This window comes from Pseudophryne corroboree, chromosome 7 (assembly GCF_028390025.1).
Source record: "Pseudophryne corroboree isolate aPseCor3 chromosome 7, aPseCor3.hap2, whole genome shotgun sequence".
Classification (NCBI taxonomy): domain Eukaryota; kingdom Metazoa; phylum Chordata; class Amphibia; order Anura; family Myobatrachidae; genus Pseudophryne; species Pseudophryne corroboree.
Genome location: NC_086450.1, coordinates 44,939,440 through 44,964,280, shown reverse-complemented (window position 1 = coordinate 44,964,280; position 24,841 = coordinate 44,939,440). Strand labels below are relative to the sequence as shown.

Genomic DNA, 24,841 nt, shown 5'->3' with positions numbered 1-24,841 from the left:
AGGAGATCATTCTATTAGCCACTGCTCTACCGCTCAATTTTATTTGTGTGCAATTCCATATTATAATATTAAAAATGCTGGGCTTTGCTGACTTGTACCTTTTATTAAATCAGTATTAGAACATGCTGCTCTTTGCCTGCCTATGGGGTGTATTCAATTGACGTCGGATCCTTTGCGACGGAAAGGATCCGACATTTGAGTATTCAATTAGTATTTTTTAAAGTCGGATTGACATTGTCGGAAACGGTGCTAAAACCTGTCGGATTTGGCCACGATTCCGCCAAAAAATGTGTATCCGCAGCTATTCCACCGATCCACGTGTTTTCCGACAATTCGGAAATTGCCGACTTGTCGGAAAAACAGGAGGAGGATTGAATAGGTCAGAACAGTTTCCGACCTAAAAAAGTCGGAAACTGCCCAGCTTTCCGACAAGACGGCAGTTCCGACTACAATTGAAAACCCCCTATATATTAATTTTATTGATTGCCTGTCTGCCTGATGTCGCTCTTTCGTCCTTTTAATGTACATTCAACACCAATGGAGAATTAAGGGGGACGTACTAAGCAGTGATAAAAGTGGAGAAGTGAGCCAGTGGATAAGTGGCCCATGGCAACCAATCAACATTGACGTAACATCCGCCGGAGAGCTAGGGTAAGGAGCCAGAGCAGGTAGTCACCTGAGAGCTAGGGGCCAAGAGCAAGAAAAGGTAGTAACCTGAGAGCTAGGAGTCAGGAGTCATAGAAGGTAGTCTTCTGAGAACTAGGAGTCAGGATCCAGAGGAGGTAGTCACTGATGAGCTAGGAGTAAGGAGTCAGAGAAGGTAGGAAACCTGAGAAGTAGGAATCAGGAGCTTGAAAAGGTAGTCACTTGAGAACTAGGAGTGATAAGAAATAGAAGGTAGTCATCTGAGAGTAGGGAGTCAGGAGCCAGAGAAGGTAGTCACCTGAGAGCTAGGGGCCAAGAGCCAGAGAAGGTAGTCACCTGAGAGCTAGGGGTCAGGAGCCTGGTTAATGGAGATAAGCTGCTCATTTGTTTTCTGTTACACAAATTAAATGAATACTGGACGTACGTATGTAACAAGCTCAGCCAACTAGGTCACTGCTGCTCATAATGCTGATAATTGTGGGGTGGTCATCATAAAATTCATGGAAATGAAACACTATCGTAATGAACAGTCGGCCAAAGACACTCTGCAACCAATATTTTCACACATTAGAAGTGCACAGGGGAATTAGCGAAGATCGCCTACAGTATTAAACAGCGATATGTGTGGCCGGACAGTATGGTGTAGTCTGATGGCCCACACTGAGTTGAATATGCCCCAATGATGGATGTTTTAAGCGACTGTGTGCCTATGTCCAGCCCTACCGATCCCTTCACATACACATAACCCCTGCTGCGGGATGCCCCATACCTGTTACTAGCGGCTCTATCAGTGCGGCACTGTCTTCGGGAAAATGGTGAATGAGCAGAAGATTAAAAAAAAGTTCAGGCACAGTGCCAGAGTCTTTGTGCTGGATACATTTTTCTGAAGACATCACCGGAAAGAAGGCGCCGCCGGCAGCAAGTAGAGAGGGGGGTTCACCGCACAGGAGCAGCAGATAATCTGTTCAGGTTGCTCTTGACCCTTGGGTCCATATGCACCACATACCTTGTACCCATTATAGATATATACTGCCCTAAGACTAGACTTCCACAATAAGATGAATTATCTGACATTTCCCCCCTATCTGATCAAACGAGTGATGCGACAGCTTTGGAATCCATCCGTTTATTTGTAAGCACTCACCAAACGGTCCTCAGTCACTTATTTTGAGTAAAATGTTCGCACTGGAGAAAAGCGTTATGTAAATATAATGATATATTTGACATTTGCAGAATATGAATATAAATGTTTTGTCAATTAAAGCCGACGTAGAATTCGCCTCCTTTCTCTTAGGATTATGCAGCGTCGCAACCATGTGCTGTTTCCAATGTCTCTAAATACCGCTGTTTCAATTCTGCCCTACAGGCTATCATATAACAGGCTAACATTACTCATTCATCGCTCGCACAGATTACACAACCTGTTATCCCTTTCCGCACTCTCTTCCTATAGAGAACAAAAACTTCAAATGTAATTTTCTCTGCATGCCCCACTCCACGATCGCCTGCATTCTGTGCCACTAAAACTACCCTTCAAAGGATTTTTTATTACAATCTACTTAAACAAATAGCCCAATGCAACAGTTATACCCCTATTCCACTAGCTCAAAAACCCGGCCTTTTGCATGGGGGTGTGCATTGACCCAGGTTTTTTGGTAGTGGAAACGACTCCCTCAGAAAAAACCCGGGTCAAGTGACCCGGGAATCCTACCCGAGTAGCTTCCTGGGTTGGACCTGAGAATGACCCAGGTAAGGGTATAGTGTAAACAGGTTACCCAGGTCATCTGACCCGGGACACGTTTACAGCATGTTAGAGCCCATACTTTCCTGACCGCAGTGTCCCGCGGGCGGTCGGGAGGTTGGGGGAATGCTGTCAGCGCTGCTGTCTGTCCTGCTATGAAGACAGTGGCGCTGGCCGGGAAAGTGTGTGCGGAATGAAGAAAATAAATATATAAATGAAGCGCTGCCCGACTCAATTCCTTGCTTTTATAACATTTATTACATACATTACATACAACATTAAATATACCACTCGGCCGGTGATCAATTATAAAATTCAATTGTGTATTAAAACTATCAATTGCAGTATATCTTTGTTATTATTGCGCTAAAAAATCCATTTAGTACTGTGCACAAAGTTAGTCCAACATGAAGCGCATCAATATTAGTAGGTGTTAACTTAAGTCCATTCATCCAACATGACCATATTAAATTGCATCCACCGTCATTTAAGTCAATGTTAGTATATTTAGTTTGCAAAGTCACAACTGATGCTTATAGAACATGAAGTCCTTGTGCAAATTATACTTACATAGCCACGTTATAATGGACAATGATCCACTCCACGTCGTGTCGCACTCCGGTATACGGCTATTAGTATATTCAGGTGACGTCTCACCTCTTTCATAAGCCTCCGGTTCTCACGCTCCCTGGGCAGTGGTAATTGATCGTGTCACCGATCACAAGTGGCACTCCTCGTCCTTTACGCGTTTCTCCGCCTTTAGAGCATCAGCGGCTTCCTCAGATCCTTCTGAGGAAGCCGCTAATGCTCTAAAGGCGGAGAAACGCGTAAAGGACGAGGAGTGCCACTTGTGATCGGTGACACAATCAATTACCACTGCCCAGGGAGCGTGAGAACCGGAGGCTTATGAAAGAGGATATAGAATATACTAATAGCCGTATACCGGAGTGCGACACGCCGTGGTGTGGATCATTGTCCATTATAACGTGGCTATGCAAGTATAATTTGCACAAGGACTTCATGTTCTATAAGCATCAGTTGTGACTTTGCAAACTAAATATACTAACATTGACTTAAATGACGGTGGATGCAATTTAATATGGTCATGTTGGATGAATGGACTTAAGTTAACACCTACTAATATTGATGCGCTTCATGTTGGACTAACTTTGTGCACAGTACTAAATGGATTTTTTAGCGCAATAATAACAAAGATATACTGCAATTGATAGTTTTAATACACAATTGAATTTTATAATTGATCACCGGCCGAGTGGTATATTTAATGTTGTATGTAATGTATGTAATAAATGTTATAAAAGCAAGGAATTGAGTCGGGCAGCGCTTCATTTATATATTTATTTTCTTCATTCGGTACATTCAAGAGGTTCAGTGACCTCTGTGAATGAAGCTGCAGCCCTAAACTCTAGACAGCTGTGGGAGTGTTTATTGTCAGCGCCTGAGAAACCTAGACATTTCTTTAAGTGTGTGTGGAGGCTGGGGGCTTCCAGAGTGCTGGTCTTGCCCCCAGCATGACGGTGGGCAGCATCGAATTGGAGGCGTGACCTAAAGGGACCGAGGCCATGCCCAGAGGGTCCCAACCTGACGGCTTTTCCAGCGCTTGGAGATGACGTCATCTCCAAGCGCCGGCCAGAAGACACTGCACCGTTGTAAAAGGGGTCATGTCTCGGATCTGACCTGGCTTGGAACTGTGTTCCAAATCCCGGGTCAGTCCCGCGACTTCTAGTGGAAAGGGGTATTACTGAATACACCACAGTGAGTCTGTTCTGCCTTTATCATGTACAAACTAATGACAAGAGACAAATGTAACCGCGCAGTACCAAGAAACAAGACACAGCAGGGTTGGGAATAGCAATGAGGACCAAATTGGCCCCTATGCAATTACGCAAAGTCTATATACACATTCAAAAAGAAGCAATCTTTTTTATTGCAACAACTAAATTATTGCAATGATGCAAATGGGGAGATGAGTTCCAATGTATAGACAGAAAGTGTCTAGAAAGGCAATCAATACATGCATTAGGTCGACATGATCAAAATGTCGACACAGTCAAAGGTCAACAGGTACAAGGTTAACAGTGCTTAAGGTCGATATGTACAAAAGGTCAACAGGTTCAAAGGGTGAACATAACAATAATTGACACACATACGGTCGACACTTTTTTTGGGGGGGGGTTCACGTATTTTTAAACTTTTTCTTGATTTACCATCCACGTGGACTATGATTGGGAATAGTAATCTGTGTCAAGCACAGCGGTAGTGGAGTGAGGCACCTTGCCCGAAGCGTGGCGAGCACGCAAGGGTATAAGTTTGCAATAATTGTGGTCTCATATTATGAAACATAGAAAATGACATATATATAAAAAAAAAACTTGTGTCGACCTTTTTGTGTCAACCATTTCTATGTTGAACTTTTGACCCTGTCGACCTTTTGCACATGTCAACCTTTTGACCCTGTCAACCTAATGTATGTCGACAATATGGGGTCGACCTAATGACTGATCCATCAGGGAGGTGTCTGATTGGCTCCAAATTTATTCTGCAGCAGGACAACGACCACAGACATACAGCCAATGTCATTAAGAACTATCTTCAGCGTAAAGAAGAACAAGGAGTCCTGGAAGTGATGATATGGCCCCCACAGAGCCCTGATCTCAACATCATTTGAGTCTGTCTGGGATTACATGAAGAGACAGAAGTATTTTAGCAAGCCTACATCCACAGAAGATCTGTGGTTAGTTCTCCAAGATGGAACAACCTCCCGAGTTCCTTCAAAAACCGTGTGCAAGTGTACCTAGAAGAATTGATGCCGTTTTGAAGGCAAAAGGTGGTCACACCAAATATTGATTTGATTTAGATTTCTCTTCTGTTCATTCATTTTGCATTTTAATTGATAAAAATAAACTATTTTTGAAAGCATTCATACTCATAGCATTTTTTCCAAACCTGGCTAAGGGGGTAATTCAGATCTGATCGCTAGGCAGCAATTTTTGCACTGCTGCGATCAGACAGTCGCCGCCTACAGGGCGTGGGTATTTTAGCTTTGCAAGTGTGCGACTGCATGTGTAGCAGAGCTGTACAAACAGATCTTGTGCAGTCTCTGCGCAGCCCAGGACTTACTCAGCCGCTGCGATCACTTCAGCCTGTCCGGGATCAGAATTGACGTCAGGAACCTTCCCTGCAAACGCATGGACACGCCTGCGTTTTTCTAGACACTCCCTGAAAACGGTCAGTTGACACCCACAAACGCCTTTCTACCTGTCAATCTCCTTGCGATCGCCCGTGCAAACGAATCCGTTGCACAAACCCATCGCTGAGCGGCGATCCGCTTTGTACCCGTGCGATGCACCTGCGCATTGCGGTACATACGCATGCGCAGTTTGGACCTGATCGCCCGCTCTGCGAAAACGCACAGCAGCGATCAGGTCTGAATTACCCCCCCCCCCCCTGAATTGCACAGTACTATATGTCCAGCTATAGGGACCCACTATGACCACAAGGGTACCAACAGGGGCGGTTTAAGAGAGGAGAGGTCCCATGTGCAGGTTCCTAGCGGGTCTCCTCCTCCCAGGCAGTGCAGTAGACTCTGGTTTTGTGCTACAGTCTACTGCACATGCGCAGGTCCCCAGGAACATGGTATCTGCGTATTGGGGGTCATCCCGAGTTGATCGCTCGCTAGCAACCTTTTGCAGCACTGCGATCAGATAGTCGCCGCCTATGGGGGAGTGTATTTTCGCTTTGCAAGTGTGCGAACGACTTTGCAGCCGAGCGGTACAAAAACAGTTTGTGCAGTTTCTGAGTAGCTCTGGACTTACTCAGCCGCTGCGATCACTCCAGTCTTTTTGGTCCTGGAATTGACGTCAGACACCCGCCCTGCAAACGCTTGGACACGCCTGCATTTTCCCAAACACTCCCAGAAAATGGTTAGTTGACACCCATAAACGCCCTCTTTCTGTCAATCACCTTGCCATCGACTGTGCGAATGGATTCTTTGTTAAATCCATTGCCCAGCACCGATCCTACCCGTACGATGCGCCTGCGCATTGCAGTGCATACGCATGCGCAGTTTTGCCGAGTTTTAACCTGATCGCAGCGCTGCAAAAAGTTGCTAGTGAGCGATCAACTCGGACTGCCAGAAACTTTTCTACTGCATATGTTTATGATAGATGATAGGCATTATGATAGATGTTTCCCTTTTTTCTATTTAATCGTATTTTCTGGTATATTCAAAGTCGAACAGCCCTTTAAAGCTTTGGACACACCTGTACAAATAAAGCAGATTATTGTATTCTTTGTGAACGGAACATAAGTCAATCAAAGATTTGATTGGTCAACACCATCTCTTGGCACCAAGATCCACACATGAACCTATCACATAAGATACTGCAGTTTACTGACCAATGCAGGGTTAACTCCCCCCCCCCCCAACTAAGGGGGTCATTCCGAGTTGTTCGCTCGCTAGCTGCTTTTAGCAGCATTGCACACACTAGGCCGCCGCCCTCTGGGAGTGTATCTTAGCTTAGCAGAATTGCGAATAAATAATTCTTAGCAGTTTCTGAGAAGCTCGAGACTTACTCCTACACTGCGATCAGCTCAGCCCGTTTCGTTCCTGGTTTGACGTCACAAGCACGCCCTGCGTTCGGCCAGCCACTCCCCCGTTTCTCCAGACACTCCCGCGTTTTATCCTGGCACGCGTGCGTTTTTCCGCACACTCCCAGAAAACGGTCAGTTTCCGCCCAGAAACACCCACTTCCTGTCAATCACACTCCGATTACTTCAACGATGAAAATTCTTCGTTCGGACGTGAGTAAATCTACTAAGTTTTGTGCTAAAATACTTAGCGCATGCGCATTTTTGCCTTAATCGCTCCGTTGCGAAAATCGGCAACGAGTGAACAACTCGGAATGACCCCCTAAATTTTCATTAGGCTGTAGAGTCCCTCCTAAAAACTCTCTGCCTAGCAGTTCAGGGGCAGTGTCCCGAGACAGCAGAATGTTAATTATTGCCAAGTATCCAATGGGTTCTAGATTATGGCAACAATATTTCATTTTAAGTGTTTGGCTTACAGGAATCAGTACAGCTCAAGTGCACAAAGAGAACATTGACACTCATCTAGTGAACTGATATATCAAAGTGGATTTCTTCCATTTATTAAGTGGCTATGTAAACTAAAGGGTAATGGAAAGACTCAATGGTTTTATGCTAAAATCAGAATTATTGCAACCATTCCTTTGTGTGTCGGACACAGAGAATCTGGCCGACAGCACAGACCACACTCACATCCCACACTACACCCTGCGTTACCTAAAGGCAGATCTCCTGACCGGACCGTGAGTTGGACTCCTTTCTCCTGTTCACCTCTCAGGACGGCTACAGCGTCAGCAGTTACTACTTGGACTATTCGCGCAGATACCTCCTCTGCCGCAGCGTCAAATGGGGCAAAACAAGACAAGCAAACAGTATAGATGTTAATACGGGAGGGCAGGGAATTTGCAGAACTCATATTCATCATGGAAAGTACTGTACTAGGGGAGAAGTCACTAATCTGACAATTTGGGGATAGGATCACTAACGAGGGTAAATCATTAAAGTACATGGGCTCTAACAGAGAATGTATACCCATTGCAGCCAGGTACCATGTATAATTCATAAGAACAGCCGCCATCAAAATACTTTATTAACATGTTGTGAAATATAATTTCTAGTCGCAATTTTTTTTTTTTTTAAACAGTTGGGGGGAGATTTATCAAAGCTTAGAAAAAGATAACAGAGAGACACATTAAGTACCAACCAATCAGCTCCTAACTGCCATGTTTTTAGGCTGGGATTGAAAAATGACAGTTAGGAGCTGATTGGTTGGTACGAAATCCACCCCCAGGTGCAGCACTGTAAAGCTCATGAACGCGTTAACAGTGTCCTTACAAATTAAGTTTATTCAAACCCTATAAAAAAAATAATAGAACGCTTTTAATGCAGAGTGTTGTGAACTATATTGGGAATTAATTAATTAATTTCTAAAACAATAATAGGGTAAAAAATAACTGTTTATGTATCTTTATATTACTTTCTCGTGGTGAAATACTGTATTGGTGCCATTTTGAATCTACAGTGGCAACATATAGTGACATTTCATTTGAATAGAGCCTCAAAAACTGATGTAAGCAGCTTTAATTTTAAATGAACAAAAAAATTGTATTTTGGCTTGTAATAATTGAGAGGAATGAGAAACCTACAGTATAGTGCTTAGTAAATTGGGCATACCTGTAAAAAGACACATAGAATATACATTACGAGGAGAGGAGGTCCCTAGCTTTATCAGAACAGTTATTACAGGTTGAGTATCCCATATCCAAATATTCCGAAATACGGAATATTCCGAAATACGGACTTTTTTGAGTGAGAGTGAGATAGTGAAACCTTTGTTTTCTGATGGCTCAATGTACACAAACTTTGTTTAATACACAAAGTTATTAAAAATATTGAATTAAATGACTTTCAGGCTGTGTGTATAAGGTGTATATGAAACATAAATGAATTGTGTGAATGTACACACACTTTGTTTAATGCACAAAGTTATAAAAAATATTGGCTAAAATTACCTTCAGGCTGTGTGTATAAGGTGTATATGTAACATAAATGCATTCTGTGCTTAGATTTAGGTCCCATCACCATGATATCTCATTATGGTATGCAATTATTCCAAAATACGGAAATATCCCATATCCAAAAATAAGAATTTACTTACCGATAATTCTATTTCTCGGAGTCCGTAGTGGATGCTGGGGTTCCTGAAAGGACCATGGGGAATAGCGGCTCCGCAGGAGACAGGGCACAAAAAAGTAAAGCTTTTACAGGTCAGGTGGTGTGCACTGGCTCCTCCCCCTATGACCCTCCTCCAGACTCCAGTTAGGTACTGTGCCCGGACGAGCGTACACAATAAGGGAGGATTTTGAATCCCGGGTAAGACTCATACCAGCCACACCAATCACACCGTACAACTTGTGATCTAAACCCAGTTAACAGTATGATAACAGAGGAGCCTCTGAAAGATGGCTCCCTAAACAAAATAACCCGAAATAGTTAACAATAACTATGTACAAGTCTTGCAGATAATCCGCACTTGGGATGGGCGCCCAGCATCCACTACGGACTCCGAGAAATAGAATTATCGGTAAGTAAATTCTTATTTTCTCTATCGTCCTAAGTGGATGCTGGGGTTCCTGAAAGGACCATGGGGATTATACCAAAGCTCCCAAACGGGCGGGAGAGTGCGGATGACTCTGCAGCACCGAATGAGAGAACTCCAGGTCCTCTTTTGCCAGGGTATCAAATTTGTAAAATTTTACAAACGTGTTCTCCCCTGACCACGTAGCTGCTCGGCAGAGTTGTAATGCCGAGACCCCTCGGGCAGCCGCCCAGGATGAGCCCACCTTCCTTGTGGAATGGGCCTTAACAGAATTAGGCTGTGGTAGGCCTGCCACAGAATGTGCAAGTTGAATCGTGTTACAAATCCAACGAGCAATCGACTGCTTAGAAGCAGGTGCACCCAACTTGTTGGGTGCATACAGTATAAACAGCGAGTCAGATTTTCTGACTCCAGCCGTCCTTGAAATGTATATCTTTAAAGCTCTGACAACGTCCAACAACTTGGAGTCTTCCAAGTCGTTTGTAGCCGCAGGCACTACAATAGGCTGGTTCAGGTGAAACGCTGACACCACCTTCGGGAGAAAATGCGGACGCGTCCGCAGCTCTGCCCTATCTGAATGGAAACTTAAATAAGGACTTTTATAAGATAAAGCCGCCAGTTCTGATACTCTCCTGGCCGAAGCCAGGGCCAGTAACATAGTCACTTTCCATGTGAGATATTTCAAATCCACCTTCTTAAGTGGTTCAAACCAATGGGATTTGAGGAAATCTAAAACTACATTTAGATCCCACGGTGCCACCGGAGGCACCACAGGAGGCTGTATATGCAGTACTCCTTTGACAAAAGTCTGGACCTCAGGAACTGAGGCCAATTCTTTTTGGAAGAATATAGACAGGGCCGAAATTTGAACCTTAATAGATCCCAATTTGAGACCCATAGACAATCCTGATTGCAGGAAATGTAGGAAACGACCCAGTTGAAATTCCTTCGTCGGAGCATTCCGACCCTCGCACCATGCCACATATTTCCGCCAAATGCGGTGATAATGCTTTGCGGTGACTTCTTTCCTTGCCTTAATCAAGGTAGGAATGACTTCTTCAGGAATGCCTTTTTCTTTTAGAATCTGGCGTTCAACCGCCATGCCGTCAAACGCAGCCGCGGTAAGTCTTGAAAAAGACAAGGACCCTGCTGAGGCAGGTCCCTTCTCAGAGGTAGAGGCCACGGATCGTCCGTGACCATCTCTTGAAGTTCCGGGTACCAAGTCCTTCTTGGCCAATCCGGAGCCACTAGTATCGTTCTTACTCCTCTTTGCCGTATAATCCTCAATACCTTTGGTATGAGAGGCAGAGGAGGAAACACATATCCGACTGGTACACCCAAGGTGTTACCAGCGCATCCACAGCTATTGCCTGCGGATCTCTTGACCTGGCGCAATACCTGTCCAGTTTTTTGTTGAGGCGAGACGCCATCATGTCCACCATTGGTTTTTCCCAACGGTTTATTATCATGAGGAAAACTTCTGAATGAAGTCCCCACTCTCCCGGGTGAAGATCGTGTCTGCTGAGGAAGTCTGCTTCCCAGTTGTCCACGTCCGGGATGAATACTGCTGACAATGCTATCACGTGATTCTCCGCCCAGCGAAGGATCCTGGCAGCTTCTGCCATTGCACTCCTGCTTCTTGTGCCGCCCTGTCTGTTTACATGGGCGACTGCCGTGATGTTGTCCGACTGGATCAACACCGGTCTTCCTTGAAGCAGAGGTTCCGCCTGGTTTAGAGCATTGTAGATTGCTCTTAGTTCCAGAATGTTTATGTGAAGAGACTTTTCCAGGCTCGTCCACACTCCCTGGAAGTTTCTTCCCTGTGTGACTGCTCCCCAGCCTCTCAGGCTGGCGTCCGTGGTCACCAGGATCCAATCCTGTATGCCGAATCTGCGGCCCTCCAGTAGATGAGCCTCCTGCAACCACCACAGAAGAGATACCCTTGTCCTTGGAGACAGGGTTATCCGCTGATGCATCTGAAGATGCGATCCGGACCATTCGTCCAGCAAATCTCCCTGAAAATGTTTTGCGTGAGATCTGCCGAATGGAATCGCTTCGTAAGAAGCCACCATTTTTCCCAGGCCTCCTGTGCATTAATGCACTGATACTTGGCCTGGTTTTAGGAGGTTTCTGACTAGGTCGGATAACTCCCTGGCTTTCCCCTCCAGGAGAAATACCTTTTTCTGGACTATGCCCAGAATCATTCCTGGGAACAGCAGACGTATCATCGGAAAACACAGCTGCGATTTTTGGAATATTTAGAATCCACTCGTGCTATCGTAGAACTACTTTAGATAGTTCTTTTCCGACCTCCAACTGTTCTCTGGAACTTGCCCCTTTCAGGATATCGTCCAAGTAAGGGATAATTAAGATGCCCTTTTCTTTGAAGAGAGTCATCTTTTCGGCCATTACCTTGGTAAAGGCCCGGGGTGCCGTGGATAATTCAACGGCAACTTTTGAAACTGATATTGACAGTTCTGTATCACGAACCCGATGTACCCTTGTTGAGAAGGGCAAATTTGGACATGGAGGTAATCCTTGATGTCCAGGGACACCATATAGTCCCCTTCTTTCCGGTTCGCTATCACTGCTCTGAGTGACTCCATCTTGATTTGAACCTTTATGTAAGTGTTCAAAGATTTCAGATTTAGACTATGTCTCACCAAGCCGTCTGGCTTCAGTACCACCATATAGTGTGGAAGACTAATACCCTTTTCCTTGTTGTAGGAGGGGTACTTTGATTATCACCTGCTGGAAATACAGCTTGTGAATTTTTCCCAATACTGCCTCCCTGTTGGAGGGAGCCGTTGGTAACGCAGACTTCAGGAACCTGCGAGGAAAAGATGTCTCGACTCTCCAATCTGTACCCCTGGGATAATACTAGTACGATCCAGGGGTCAACTTGCGAGTGATCCCACTGCGCGTTGAGACTCTTGAGACTACACCCCCACCTAACCTGAGTCCGCTTACACGGCCCCAGCGTCATGCTGGGGACTTGGCAGACGCGGTGGAAGGCTTCCTTTCCTGGGAAGGAGCTGTCTGCTGCAGTCTACTTCCCTTTCCTCTATGTCTGGGCAGATATGACTGGCCTTTTGCCCGCTTGCCCTCATGGGAACGGAAGGATTGAGGCTGAAAAGACGGTGTCTGTTTCTGCTGAGATGTAACTTGGGGTAAAAAGGTTGGATTTCCAGCTGTTGCCGAGACCCCCAGGTCCGTTGGACCGACCCCAAATAACTCTTTCCCTTTATACGGCCATACTTCCATGTGTCGTATGGGATATGTATCACCTGACCACTGTCGTGTCCATGACATCTTCTGGGAGATATGGATCACGCACTTATTTTGATGCCAGAGTGCACATATCCCTCTGTGCATCTCGCATACATAAATATATAATGCATCCTATTAAATGCTCTATATCAATCAAATATTTTCAGTCAGGGAAACCGACCAAGCCAACCCAGCACTGCATCTCCAGGCTGATGGCGATCGCTGGTCGCAGTATAACCACCTTATGTGTGTATATACTTTTTAGGATATTTTTCCAGCTGCCTATCAGCTGGCTCCTTGAGGGCGGCCGTATCTGGCGACGGTAACGCCACTTGATAAGCGTGTGAGCGCCTTATTCATTCCCAACGCGCCCTAACTTCTGGCGGGAAAGGGTATAACGCCAATATTTGCTATCGGGGTAAACCCACGCATCATCACACACTTTATTTTATTTTATCTGATTCAGGAAAAACTACAGGTAGTTTTTTCACTCCCACATAATACCCTTTTTTGTGGTACTTGTAGTATCAGAAATATGTAACACCTCCTTCATTGCCCTTAACGTGTGGCCCTAATAAGGAATACGTTTGTTTATTCACCGTCGACACTGGATTCAGTGTCGGTGTCTGTGTCTGTGTCGACCGACTGAGGTAAATGGGCGTTATTAAAAACCCCTGACGGTGTTTCTGAGACGCCTGGACCGGTACTAATTGTTTGTCGGCCGTCTCATGTCGTCAACCGACCTTGCAGCGTGTTGACATTCTACGTAATTCCCTAAATAAGCCATCCATACCGGTGTCGACTCCCTAGAGAGTGACATCACCATCATAGGCAATTGCTCCGCCTCCTCCAACATCGTCCTCATACATGTCGACACACACGTACCGACACACAGCACACACACCGGGAATGCTCTGACAGAGGACAGGACCCCACTAGCCCTTTGGAGAGACAGAGGGAGAGTTTGCCAGCACACACCAAAAAAACGCTATAATTACATAGGGACAACCTTATATAAGTGTTTCTCCCTTATAGCATCTTTAATATATTTATGTCGCCAATTTAGTGCCCCCCCTCTCTGTTTAAACCCTGTTTCTGTAGTGCAGTGCAGGGGAGAGCCTGGGAGCCTTCTCTCCAGCCTTTCTGTGAGAGAAAATGGCGCTGTGTGCTGAGGAGATAGGCCCCGCCCCTTTTTCGGCGGGCTCGTCTCCCGCTATTTATTGTATTTAGGCAGGGGTTAAATATCTCCATATAGCCTCTGGGGGCTATATGTGAGGTATTTTTAGCCTTATATAGGTTTACATTTGCCTCCCAGGGCGCCCCCCCCCAGCGCCCTGCACCCTCAGTGACTGCCGTGTGAAGTGTGCTGAGAGGAAAATGGCGCACAGCTGCAGTGCTGTGCGCTACCTTTAGAAGACTACAGGAGTCTTCAGCCGCCGATTCTGGACCTCTTCTTGCTTCAGCATCTGCGAGGGGGCCGGCGGCGAGGCTCCGGTGACCATCCAGGCTGTACCTGTGATCGTCCCTCTGGAGCTTCATGTCCAGTAGCCAAGAAGCCAATCCATCCTGCACGCAGGTGAGTTCACTTCTTCTCCCCTCTGTCCCTCGTTGCAGTGATCCTGTTGCCAGCAGGAATCACTGTAAAATAAAAAACCTAAGCTAAACTTCTCTAAGCAGCTCTTTATGAGAGCCACCTAGAATTGCACCCTTCTCGGCCGGGCACAAAAATCTAACTGGAGTCTGGAGGAGGGTCATAGGGGGAGGAGCCAGTGCACACCACCTGACCTGTAAAAGCTTTACTTTTTTGTGCCCTGTCTCCTGCGGAGCCGCTATTCCCCATGGTCCTTTCAGGAACCCCAGCATCCACTTAGGACGATAGAGAAATACCCCTGGTCCCGAGCATTTTGGATAAGGGAGACTCAACCTGTACGAAGAAGCTGGAAGGGTGTGCAGCGGTACCTGACCAAACAGGATGTCTCAGCGCTGGAGCAAGGTTGGTGTTAATCAGGGACAGACTGGCCCACCGGGCACAGGGGGAATCCCCAGTGGGCCCCATCCATTTATATAGGGGTCAGGTTCCAGACCATGCACTAGAAGTATACATTGTTACTCAATTAGAAGGTCAGTTACCAGGCAGCACCCAAACACACACTATCCCCCCTGCATTCATTGCCAGCCGCATCCAGTCGTACCCACCCCCATAACAACACCCAAATGCACACTCTTCCCCCTGCATTCACTGCCAATACCCCAGCAGCACCCAGTCACACCCACCCCCATAGCAACACCCAAATGCACACTCTCCCCCTTTCATTCAGTGCCTATACTCAGCAGCACCCAGTCACACCCACCCCCACAGCAGCACCCAACACACACACTCTCCCCCCTGTATTCACTGCCAATACCCCAGCAGCACCCAGTCACACCCACCCCCACAGCAGCACCCAACACACACACTCTACCCCCTGCATCCAGTCGCACCCAGCCCCATAGCAACACCCAAATGCACACTTTCTCCCCTGCATTCACTGCCTATACCCCAGCAGTACCCAGTCACTCCCACCCCCACAGCAGCACCCAACACGCACACACTCTACCCCCTGCATTCACTGCCAATACCCCAGCTGTATCCAGTCACAACCACCCCACAGCAACACCCAACACACACACTCTACCCCCTGCATTCACTGCCAATACCCCAGCCGCATCCAGTCACACCCACCCCCATAGCAACACCCAAATGCACACTCTCCCCCCTGCATTCACTGCCAATACCCCAGCAGCACCCAGTCACCCCCACAGCAGCACCTAACACACACTCTCTCCCCCCCTGCATTCACTGCCAATCCCCAGCAGCACCCAGTCACACCCACCCCCACAGCAGCACCCAACACACACACTCTCCCCCCTGCATTCACTGCCAATCCCCAGCAGCACCCAGTCACACCCACCCTCACAGTAGCACTCAACACACACACTCTCCCCCCTGCATTCACTGCGAATCCCCAGCAGCACCCAGTCACACCCACCCTCACAGTAGCACCCAACACACACTCCCCCCTGCATTAACTGCCAATCCCCAGCAGCACCCAGTCACACCGACCCCCACAGCAGCACCCAACACACACACTCTCCCCCCTGCATTCACTGCCAATACCCCAGCGCATCCAGTCACCCCCACCCCCATAGCAACACCCAAATGCACACTCTACCCCCTGCATTCACTGCCAATACCCCAGCAGCACCCAGTCACCCCCACATCAGCACCCAACACACACACTCTCCCCCCCCTGCATTCACTGCCAATCCCCAGCAGCACCCAGTCACACCCACCCCCACAGCAGCACCCAACACACACACTCTCCCCCCTGCATTCACTGCCAATACCCCAGCAGCACCCAGTCACACCCATCCTCACAGTAGCACCCAACACACACACACTCCCCCCTGCATTCACTGCCAATCCCCAGCAGCACCCAGTCACACCCACCCCCACAGCAGCACCCAACACACACACTCTCCCCCCCTGCATTCACTGCCAATACCCCAGCAGCACCCAGTCACCCCCACAGCAGCACCCAACACACACACTCTCCCCCCTGCATTCACTGCCTATACCCCAGCAGCACCCAGTCACACCCACCCCCACAGCAGCACCCAACACACACACTCTCCCCCCTGCATTCACTGCCAATACCCCAGCAGCACCCAGTCACCCACACCCCCACAGCAGCACCCAACACACACACTCTCCCCCCTGCATTCACTGCCTATACTCCAGCAGCACCCAGTCACACCCACAACCACAGCAGCACCCAAACGCACACTCTCCCTCCCTGCTGTCACTGCCTATACACAAGCAGCACCCTGACACACACCACACACCCTTCCTTCTGCATACATTGCTCTGTGGTGCATAAAGCAGAAACTAGATGAATGTAGAAGATCAGGGCGCTCCCTTCAGTGTTGCCGCCCGGAGGCGACCTGCCTCCATTGTCTCCTGTATTTACTCGCCTGCTTGTAGTAGTATTAGTATAAAGTCGCAGGAGCAAGACCGGCAAAAGACACAGACAAGGCCGAATCAGAACCAGGCCCTTAGTCAGGAATCATGAAGGAATAGGATGTATTACAATGGTATTTGAAATATGTAATTTATTTTTCATTACAAAAGAGAAATATGAAATGTCAGATAAAATTTACAAAACGCAAAAGAGGAGAAAAAAATAAATAAAATAAAAATGAATACATTTATAGCCAGTAGTCTTAGTTGTCATCTCGCAGCCGGGGGTTAAGGTGGATAACAGGAGGGGGATTAATGGTTGTCCTTCGAGAAAGGCGAGAGTTATACCCCTTTCACACAGCACAAATAACCCGGTATCGACCCGGCATATTGCTGGGTCGACACGGGTCGGCGTGCGGTGTGAAAGCGCCATAGTCCAAATCCCCGGTCGCCTGACCCGGCAATTCAACCCTGGAATAAAGCAGCGTTATTCCTGGGTTGAATACCGGGTCAATGGCAGCGTAAACGGGCTCCCGGGTCAATGCGTCGATGAACTCATCTCCCAGCGCCGCCTCTGCTGCCGGCTCCGCCCCCCGCCGGCTATGGCAACCCGCCCGGCATATTGCCTGTTCGGGGAAGCCAGCAGCAGCATCCAATGCCGGATCCCACCCGGGAAGGACCTGTTTCCAATTCCCGGGTGGGATCCGGCATTGGCGGTGTGAAAGGGGTATTATTTAGCATTTCATGTTTTTCTACTGTGTTACCCTTCATTTTTCCTTTTTACCTAATTAGGCAGATGTCAGATTAAAACACGTTATACAAATACTTTTATTTTTAATTGAGTGAATCACTGTTGAGTTCAAATTACCTTGAAATGTGATGTTATGTTACTAATCCTGTGTTTATGGTCACACTTGGCAAAACCATAAAATACGGGGCCTTATTCAGATTTGTTAGCAAACAAAAAAAGTTAGCAGTTGGGCAAAACCATGTGCAGTGCAGGTGGGGCAGGTGTAACATGTGCAGAGAGAGTTAGATTTGGGTGAGGTGTGTTCAAACTGAAATCTAAATTGCAGTGTAAAAATAAAGCAGCCAGTATTTACCCTGCACAGAAACAATATAACCCACCTGAATCTAACTGTCTCTGCACATGTTATATCTGCCCCACCTGCAGCGCAACATGGTTTTGCCCAATTGCTAACTTTTTTTGTTTGCTAACAAACCTGAATGTCACCCACAGTCCTTATTTCTTCTAAACTCATTCTTCCAAACACACGAGAACTGCTACCTCGTGACTCTTAGAAATCCCATGCAATTTAGTGTAAGAAGGCATACTGGGGGTAATTCAGATCTGATCGCAGCAGCAAATTTGTTAGCTAATGGGCAAAACCATGTGCACTGCAGGTGTGTGTGTGTGGGGGGGGGGGGGGGGGGGGAGGGAGATATAATATGTGCAGAGATAGTTAGATTTTGGTGAATTATATTATTTCTGTGCAGATACTGGCTGCTTTATTTTTACACTGCAATTTAGATTTCAGTTTGAACACACCCCACACAAATCTAACTCTCTCTGCACATGTTACATCCGCCCCCCCTGCAATGCTTTGTCCATTAGCTAGCAAATTTGCTGCTGCGATCAGATCTGAATTAGGCCCACTGTCCCTTGGCTGGAATTTGGGCTTGGCTCCCACAATGAGTTAAAATACTAAAATATTCCTTTTTAGGATATTTCTATTCCTTGCAGACCCATCCTCCTCCTAACATTATCATTGTCAGGATGGTACACAAAAGGGTATCAATCCAGATCTAAAATAACCTTAAATTAGCAATTAGATGCAAATCAGCAATTTAATCCTCCTACAGGCAGAGGAACGCACACATTCATAGCCAAAACAAACACATACTGTATCAATAGGAACTTAGGCGCCTTAGGTCTCTTAAGGTTTTGGTTACAAAGTTTCTAAAGTGTTCGAAAGTACACTACAAGTAAAGTTTTATAGCCAATTACTTATGAAAGAAACAGGCTTATTTTTTTCATTTCAGAAACGTAGCCTAACTAAAAATATACCTGTAGCAAACGTGGTCACACCAAACAATAATAATGTTATATACACTGCTCAAAAAAATAAAGGGAACACTTAAACAACACAATGTAACTCCAAGTCAATCACACTTCTGTGAAATCAAACTGTCCACTTAGGAAGCAACACTGATTGACAATCAATTTCACATGCTGTTGTGCAAATGGAATAGACAACAGGTGGAAATTATAGGCAATTAGCAAGACACCCCCTATAAAGGAGTTGTTCTGCAGGTGGTGACCACAGACCACTTCTCAGCTCCTATGCTTTCTGGCTGATGGTTTGGTCACTTTTGAAAGCTAGCGGTGCTTTCACTCTAGTGGTAGCATGAGACGGAGTCTACAACCCACACAAGTGGCTCAGGTAGTGCAGCTCATCCAGGATGGCACATCAATGCGAGCTGTGGCAAGAAGGTTTGCTGTGCCTGTCAGCGTAGTGTCCAGAGCATGGAGGCGCTACCAGGAGACAGGCCAGTACATCAGGAGACGTGGAGGAGGCCGTAGGAGGGCAACAACCCAGCAGCAGGACCGCTACCTCCGCCTTTGTGCAAGGAGGAACAGGAGGAGCACTGCCAGAGCCCTGCAAAATGACCTCCAGCAAGCCACAAATGTGCATGTGTCTACTCAAACGATCAGAAACAGACTCCATGAGGGTGGTATGAGGGCCCGACGTCCACAGATGGGGGTTGTGCTTACAGCCCAACACCGTGCAGGACGTTTAGCATTTGCCAGAGAACACCAAGATTGGCAAATTCGCCACTGGCGCCCTGTGCTCTTCACAGATGAAAGCAGGTTCTCACTGAGCACATGTGACAGACGTGACAGAGTCTGGAGACGCCAATGAGAACGTTCTGCTGCCTGCAACATCCTCCAGCATGACCGGTTTGGCAGTGGGTCAGTAATGGTGTGGGGTGGCATTTCTTTGGGGGACCGCACAGCCTTCCATGTGCTCGCCAGAGGTAGCCTGACTGCCATTAGGTACCGAGATGAGATCCTCAGACCCCTTGTGAGACCATATGCTGGTGCGGTTGGCCCTGGGTTCCTCCTAATGCAAGACAATGCTAGACCTCATGTGGCTGAAGTGTGTCAGCAGTTCCTGCAAGACGAAGGCATTGATGCTATGGACTGGCCCGCCCCTTCCCCAGACCTGAATCCAATTGAGCACATCTGGGACATCATGTCTCGCTCCATCCACCAACGCCACGTTGCACCACAGACTGTCCAGGAGTTGGCGGATGCTTTAGTCCAGGTCTGGGAGGAGATCCCTCAGGAGACCATCCGCCACGTCATCAGGAGCATGCCCAGGCATTGAAGGGAGGTCATACAGGCACGTGGAGGCCGCACACACTGCTGAGCCTCATTTTGACTTGTTTTAAGTACATTACATCAAAGTTGGATCAGCCTGTAGTGTGTTTTTCACTTTAATTTTGAGTGTGACTCCAAATCCAGACCTCAATACTAATAAATTTGATTTCCATTGATCATTTTTGTGTGATTTTGTTGTCAGCACATTCAACTATGTAAAGAACAAAGTATTTAATAAGCATATTTAATTCATTCAGATCTAGGATGTGTTATTTTAGTGTTCCCTTTATTTTTTTGAGCAGTGTACTATATATAGCACTCTTCTCCCAAAAGGACTCAAAGTGTTTTAAATATGCAATTAAGTACACAGATACAAAATAAGATTAACAAAAGAGAACTAAGCATTTGGGTTTTGTGTTAGGAACTAAAGGACATTAGTGAAACGCGTGAGCAACCAGGAAAGTCTTGAAGGATTCTGGAGTGGAAACCTCTCGAAATGTGCGGGGAAGTAAGTTCCATAGAGTTGGAGCCTTAAAGCTAAAAGCTCAAAGCTCGACCCCCAAATGAATTAAGGGAGTAACAACAGGCTTACAGCAGGTAAACTACAGATGGATCATAAATATTCATGTTTCTCTTCAAAATGTAGTCATCACAAAGAAGCTCACTACATGGCCAACAAAACGTCTGCGACATTTGGAGTAAGGTTCTGAAACTCTACCTTTCAAATCAAGAAAATAAGGTCTATTAAAGACTATGCTGTACGTTTATGTCCTGAAGGTATATTTTATTCTGCGGACATTTACTGCCTCCTATAAAGACAGAGACGCAAGTAAGTGAAGGTTAGGTGCAGTTAGGTTGGACAAAGCTAGACATAACTTCGGGTCGAGCACGAAGATACTCTGAATGGAGATAAAGCTAGACATTTGAATGGGTGAATGCAAAGATGTACTGCATGAAAAGAAAGCTGTGGAGGTGTGGGGTTGAAGAAGAGATGAGCAGTGGAGAAATTTTACTATGTTTTTAAGTAATGCTTTGCCATTCTGCGCTGTATTTTTAAAGTCTATATTTCTTTCAATATATATTTTAGAAGCAAAGCTGCGACAATTATTTATCAATTGTTCTGCTATATGGCATGGTTAGGAAATAATAATGGAAAAACGATAGGAAGAATTCTGCTTGCTACGCCAAAATTGTGCAAGAGAAATGGCAGGAATTTCAAACCTAAATCCGGAATAAGGCAAATATTCAACAGAACAGTTTTGAAAATTGAAAAACCTACAGCTATAAAGGGTTAACTATACGGAAGCAGGCAGAGTTATAAACTTATATCCCTTTCACACCACCAATTCCGAATCCCACACGAGAATTGGAAACGGGTCCTTTGCCGAGTGGGATCCGGCATTGGACCCTAACAGCAAGCATACCGTCTTGGCAATTTGCCGGGTCGGTTGCCATAGTGGCAGGGGGCGAAGCCAGCAGCGTGGGCGGAGGCGGCGTTGGGAGATGAGTTCATCTATGCGCCGCCTCTCCCTATTGTAGTGAACGGGTCCCGTGTCGCACCGACCTGGCAACCCGTTCACACTGCCACTGACCCGGTATTCAACCCGGGAATAACACTGCTTTATTCCCATGTTGAATTGGCGGGTCAGGCAACCCGGGAATTCGACCATGGCCCTTTCACACCGCACACCGACCCCTGTCGACCCGGCAATATGCCGGGTCGATACCTGGTTATTTGTGCGGTGTGAGAGGGGTATTAGAGATGTAATGGTATGACCATACAGGGGCAGGCAGAGGTAACAATACAGTCCTTCCATACTGATATGTGGGACATATGGAAGACTAACAAAGATTGTAAACTGTCACGAGCAGGGCCCTCTTCCCTCATGTGCTTCACCTTTCCTTACTTATACAATCAATGGTACCAAATCCTTGGGTTTTACCGCCCTACTGCTGCTTGGTTATACGCCATGTCCTGTCCTGCAATGTTCCATACTGTAAGTCACTTTATCTTGTTTCTTGTTCATACTGTTTCTGTTTATGTACTTCGTAAGGCGTTACAGACCCCTTGTGGCGCCATATAAATAATGGATAATAATAATAATAATAATAATAATAATACAAATAGCAGGTCTATCACATTATTTTGATGAGAGAGAACCCCATAGCAGCCTGCTGAGGTGGGATAAGTTTTTTATGGTTACCCTGTGCTACTCCCACCACACAGTACTACTATTATATAACCAGCAATGTACAATGGGGAACATGAAGCTTTATGAGACTGCTCACATTCTTATACCCCTTTTCCACTAGAGTAGCACGGGTCGCAACCATGTCGCCTGACACGGCTGCGACCCGTGCTACAGCCCCCTGCAGACAGCGCTCACCAACCCGGCAATTGCCGGGTTGGTGACGCGCTAGTGATGCGGCAGGGGCTGCGCTGGGAGATCACATGATCTCCCAGCGTCGCCCTCCCTATGCACTGTGAATGGGAGCCGTGTCGCCTCGACACGGCTCCCGTTCACACTAGACAGCTAGCCGGGTTGAACACGTGTTCAACCCGGCTAGCTACCAGGGTAGGATTCCCGGATCACTTGATCCGGGAATTTGCCGGGAGACCTGTTTCCACTAGGGAAAAACACGGGTAAATGCGCGCCCCCGCGCATTTACCCGTGTTTTAAGGAGCTAGTGGAAAAGGGGTATAACACTGTCTATAAGTCAGTAAGCCGCCCCCAGAGACTTCCTCAGGAGCGATTCTGCTCCGTATCTCCACCTTTGATGCTTATTTCAAGAGACAAGAGAAAGGAGCGCGGCAGCGGAAATTGTGTTTTTATTATTAATGATGCTGAAAAAAGGGACAGACACTTCTGAACTAATGGACGTCCTCTAAAAATAGCAGAGCCAGACGCTCCAACTTACCCTTCAAGGCTTCATACAGAGATTCCTTGAACTGCACTTTTCTAAGGGTTCGCTCAAAGTTCAAGGAACAGGAAGGTTACAGACAGCAAGGGGACACACTGATTGCCAAAAGTTGCCTGTGTGTACAGGACGTGTTTGTTTGCTTATTTATTTATATTTTATTAACAGTTTCTTATATAGCGCAGCAAATTCCATTGCGCTTTACATTTGGAAACAATAATGATAAAACAAAACTGGGTAATAACAAACAGTCATAGAGGTAGGAAGGCCCTGCTCGCAAGCTTACAGTTGTTAGTTTGTTTTCAGCTCATTCGTCTCATTACTTCCAACTGGGGACCAATTTTTCCAATGATTTAGGGAGTTATTCAGTGTTGTTAGCAAACCCAAAAAGTTAGCAATTGGGCAAAACCATGTTGCACTGCAGGTGGGGCAGATGTAACATGTGCAGAGGGAGTTAGATTTGGGTGGGGCGTGTTCAAACTGAAATATAAATTGCAGTGTAAAAACAAAGTATCTGCTGGGACCGTGCCAAGGGGGTAATTCAGAGTTGATCACAGCAGCAAATTTGTTAGAAGTTGGGCAAAACCATGTGCACTGCATGGGGGGGGGGGGGGGGGGGGGGCAGATGTAACATGTGCAGAGACAGTTAGATTTGGGTGGGTTATTTTGTTTCTGTGCAGGGTAAATACTGGCTGCTTTATTTTTACACTGCAATTTAGATTTCAGTCTGAACACACCCCGCCCAAATGTAACTCTCTCTGCACATGTTATATCTGCCCCGCCCTGCAGTGCACATGGTTTTGCCCATTAGCTAACAAATTTGCTGCTGCAATCAGATCTGAATTAGGCCCCTAGTCGCTAAGGTGACTTGAATCTTATTGCATTACAGGAGAATATGTATAAAGCCTTTTTTCCTGGCTAATTAAAGTTCCAGCAAGCTGTCACAATAAATACAACCTCTAACATGCTTTTGAATGATTTATCATCATGCCGTGGTCACAAATATTATCCAGTAGCCGTAGAAGTCCCCCGATGCACACTGTGCATGTGTGGCCATCAGCTAGCGAAAGTGTCCCTGATGGGATATAGGATAATACCAAGCTCCGGAAAGTGTTGTATTCCGGAGCTTGTTAGATCTAACAGCTTCACAGCCTCCATAGGAACCTCTGGGGGCTATATATGATATCTGAGGTCCTTCCATGGTTTTATTTATTTATTAACAGTTTCTTATATAGCGCAGCAACTGGATACAACAATGACGAAACAAAACTGAGCAATAACAAACAGTCACAGAGGTAGGAAGGAACTGCTCGGAAGCTTACAATCTATAGGGTACACCTAATATTTGTGGGTATAACGCGCAAATATTATTTAACAAACAGGTCCTTATGACTGAATGTTGATATTCTGCGACTCAGGCATAGTTGACTACCCTCCCTCATTCTGCAGGAGACTCCTTGAAATAGTAACAATCTCCCTGACTCCCTGCATACTCCATCAATCTCCCTGATTGCTCCTTATCCCCATTATCAAGCTGTTATATTCTTGGGGGTAGGGGGGAAGAAATCAGAGATACATACATTCAAATAGGATCATTAATGCCATTTCCCTGCATTGGTTATAAGGCACAATGATCCCTATGGCTACATACATTTTAAATAAGGTTTCTTGTAG

At 46.4% G+C, this 24,841-nt stretch overlaps 1 protein-coding gene across 12 annotated transcripts in view; it reads right to left on the bottom strand.

The window, feature by feature from the left end:
• Nucleotides 1-24,841, bottom strand: part of MAP2 (microtubule associated protein 2) — a 360,999-nt gene that overhangs the window by 60,660 nt on the left and 275,498 nt on the right. For 11 of the 12 annotated variants that reach the window (XR_010181865.1, XM_063933123.1, XM_063933121.1 and 8 more), the window contains one exon: nucleotides 7,712-7,825. The exons of the other annotated variant lie outside the window; for it this stretch is intronic. Coding sequence is in view for 10 of the 11 variants with exons in the window: in XM_063933123.1 (XP_063789193.1) it covers nucleotides 7,712-7,825 (114 nt within the window). In the remaining variant the exon portion in view is untranslated. The remainder of the gene's footprint in view (nucleotides 1-7,711; nucleotides 7,826-24,841) is intronic. 12 annotated transcript variants of the gene reach the window in all.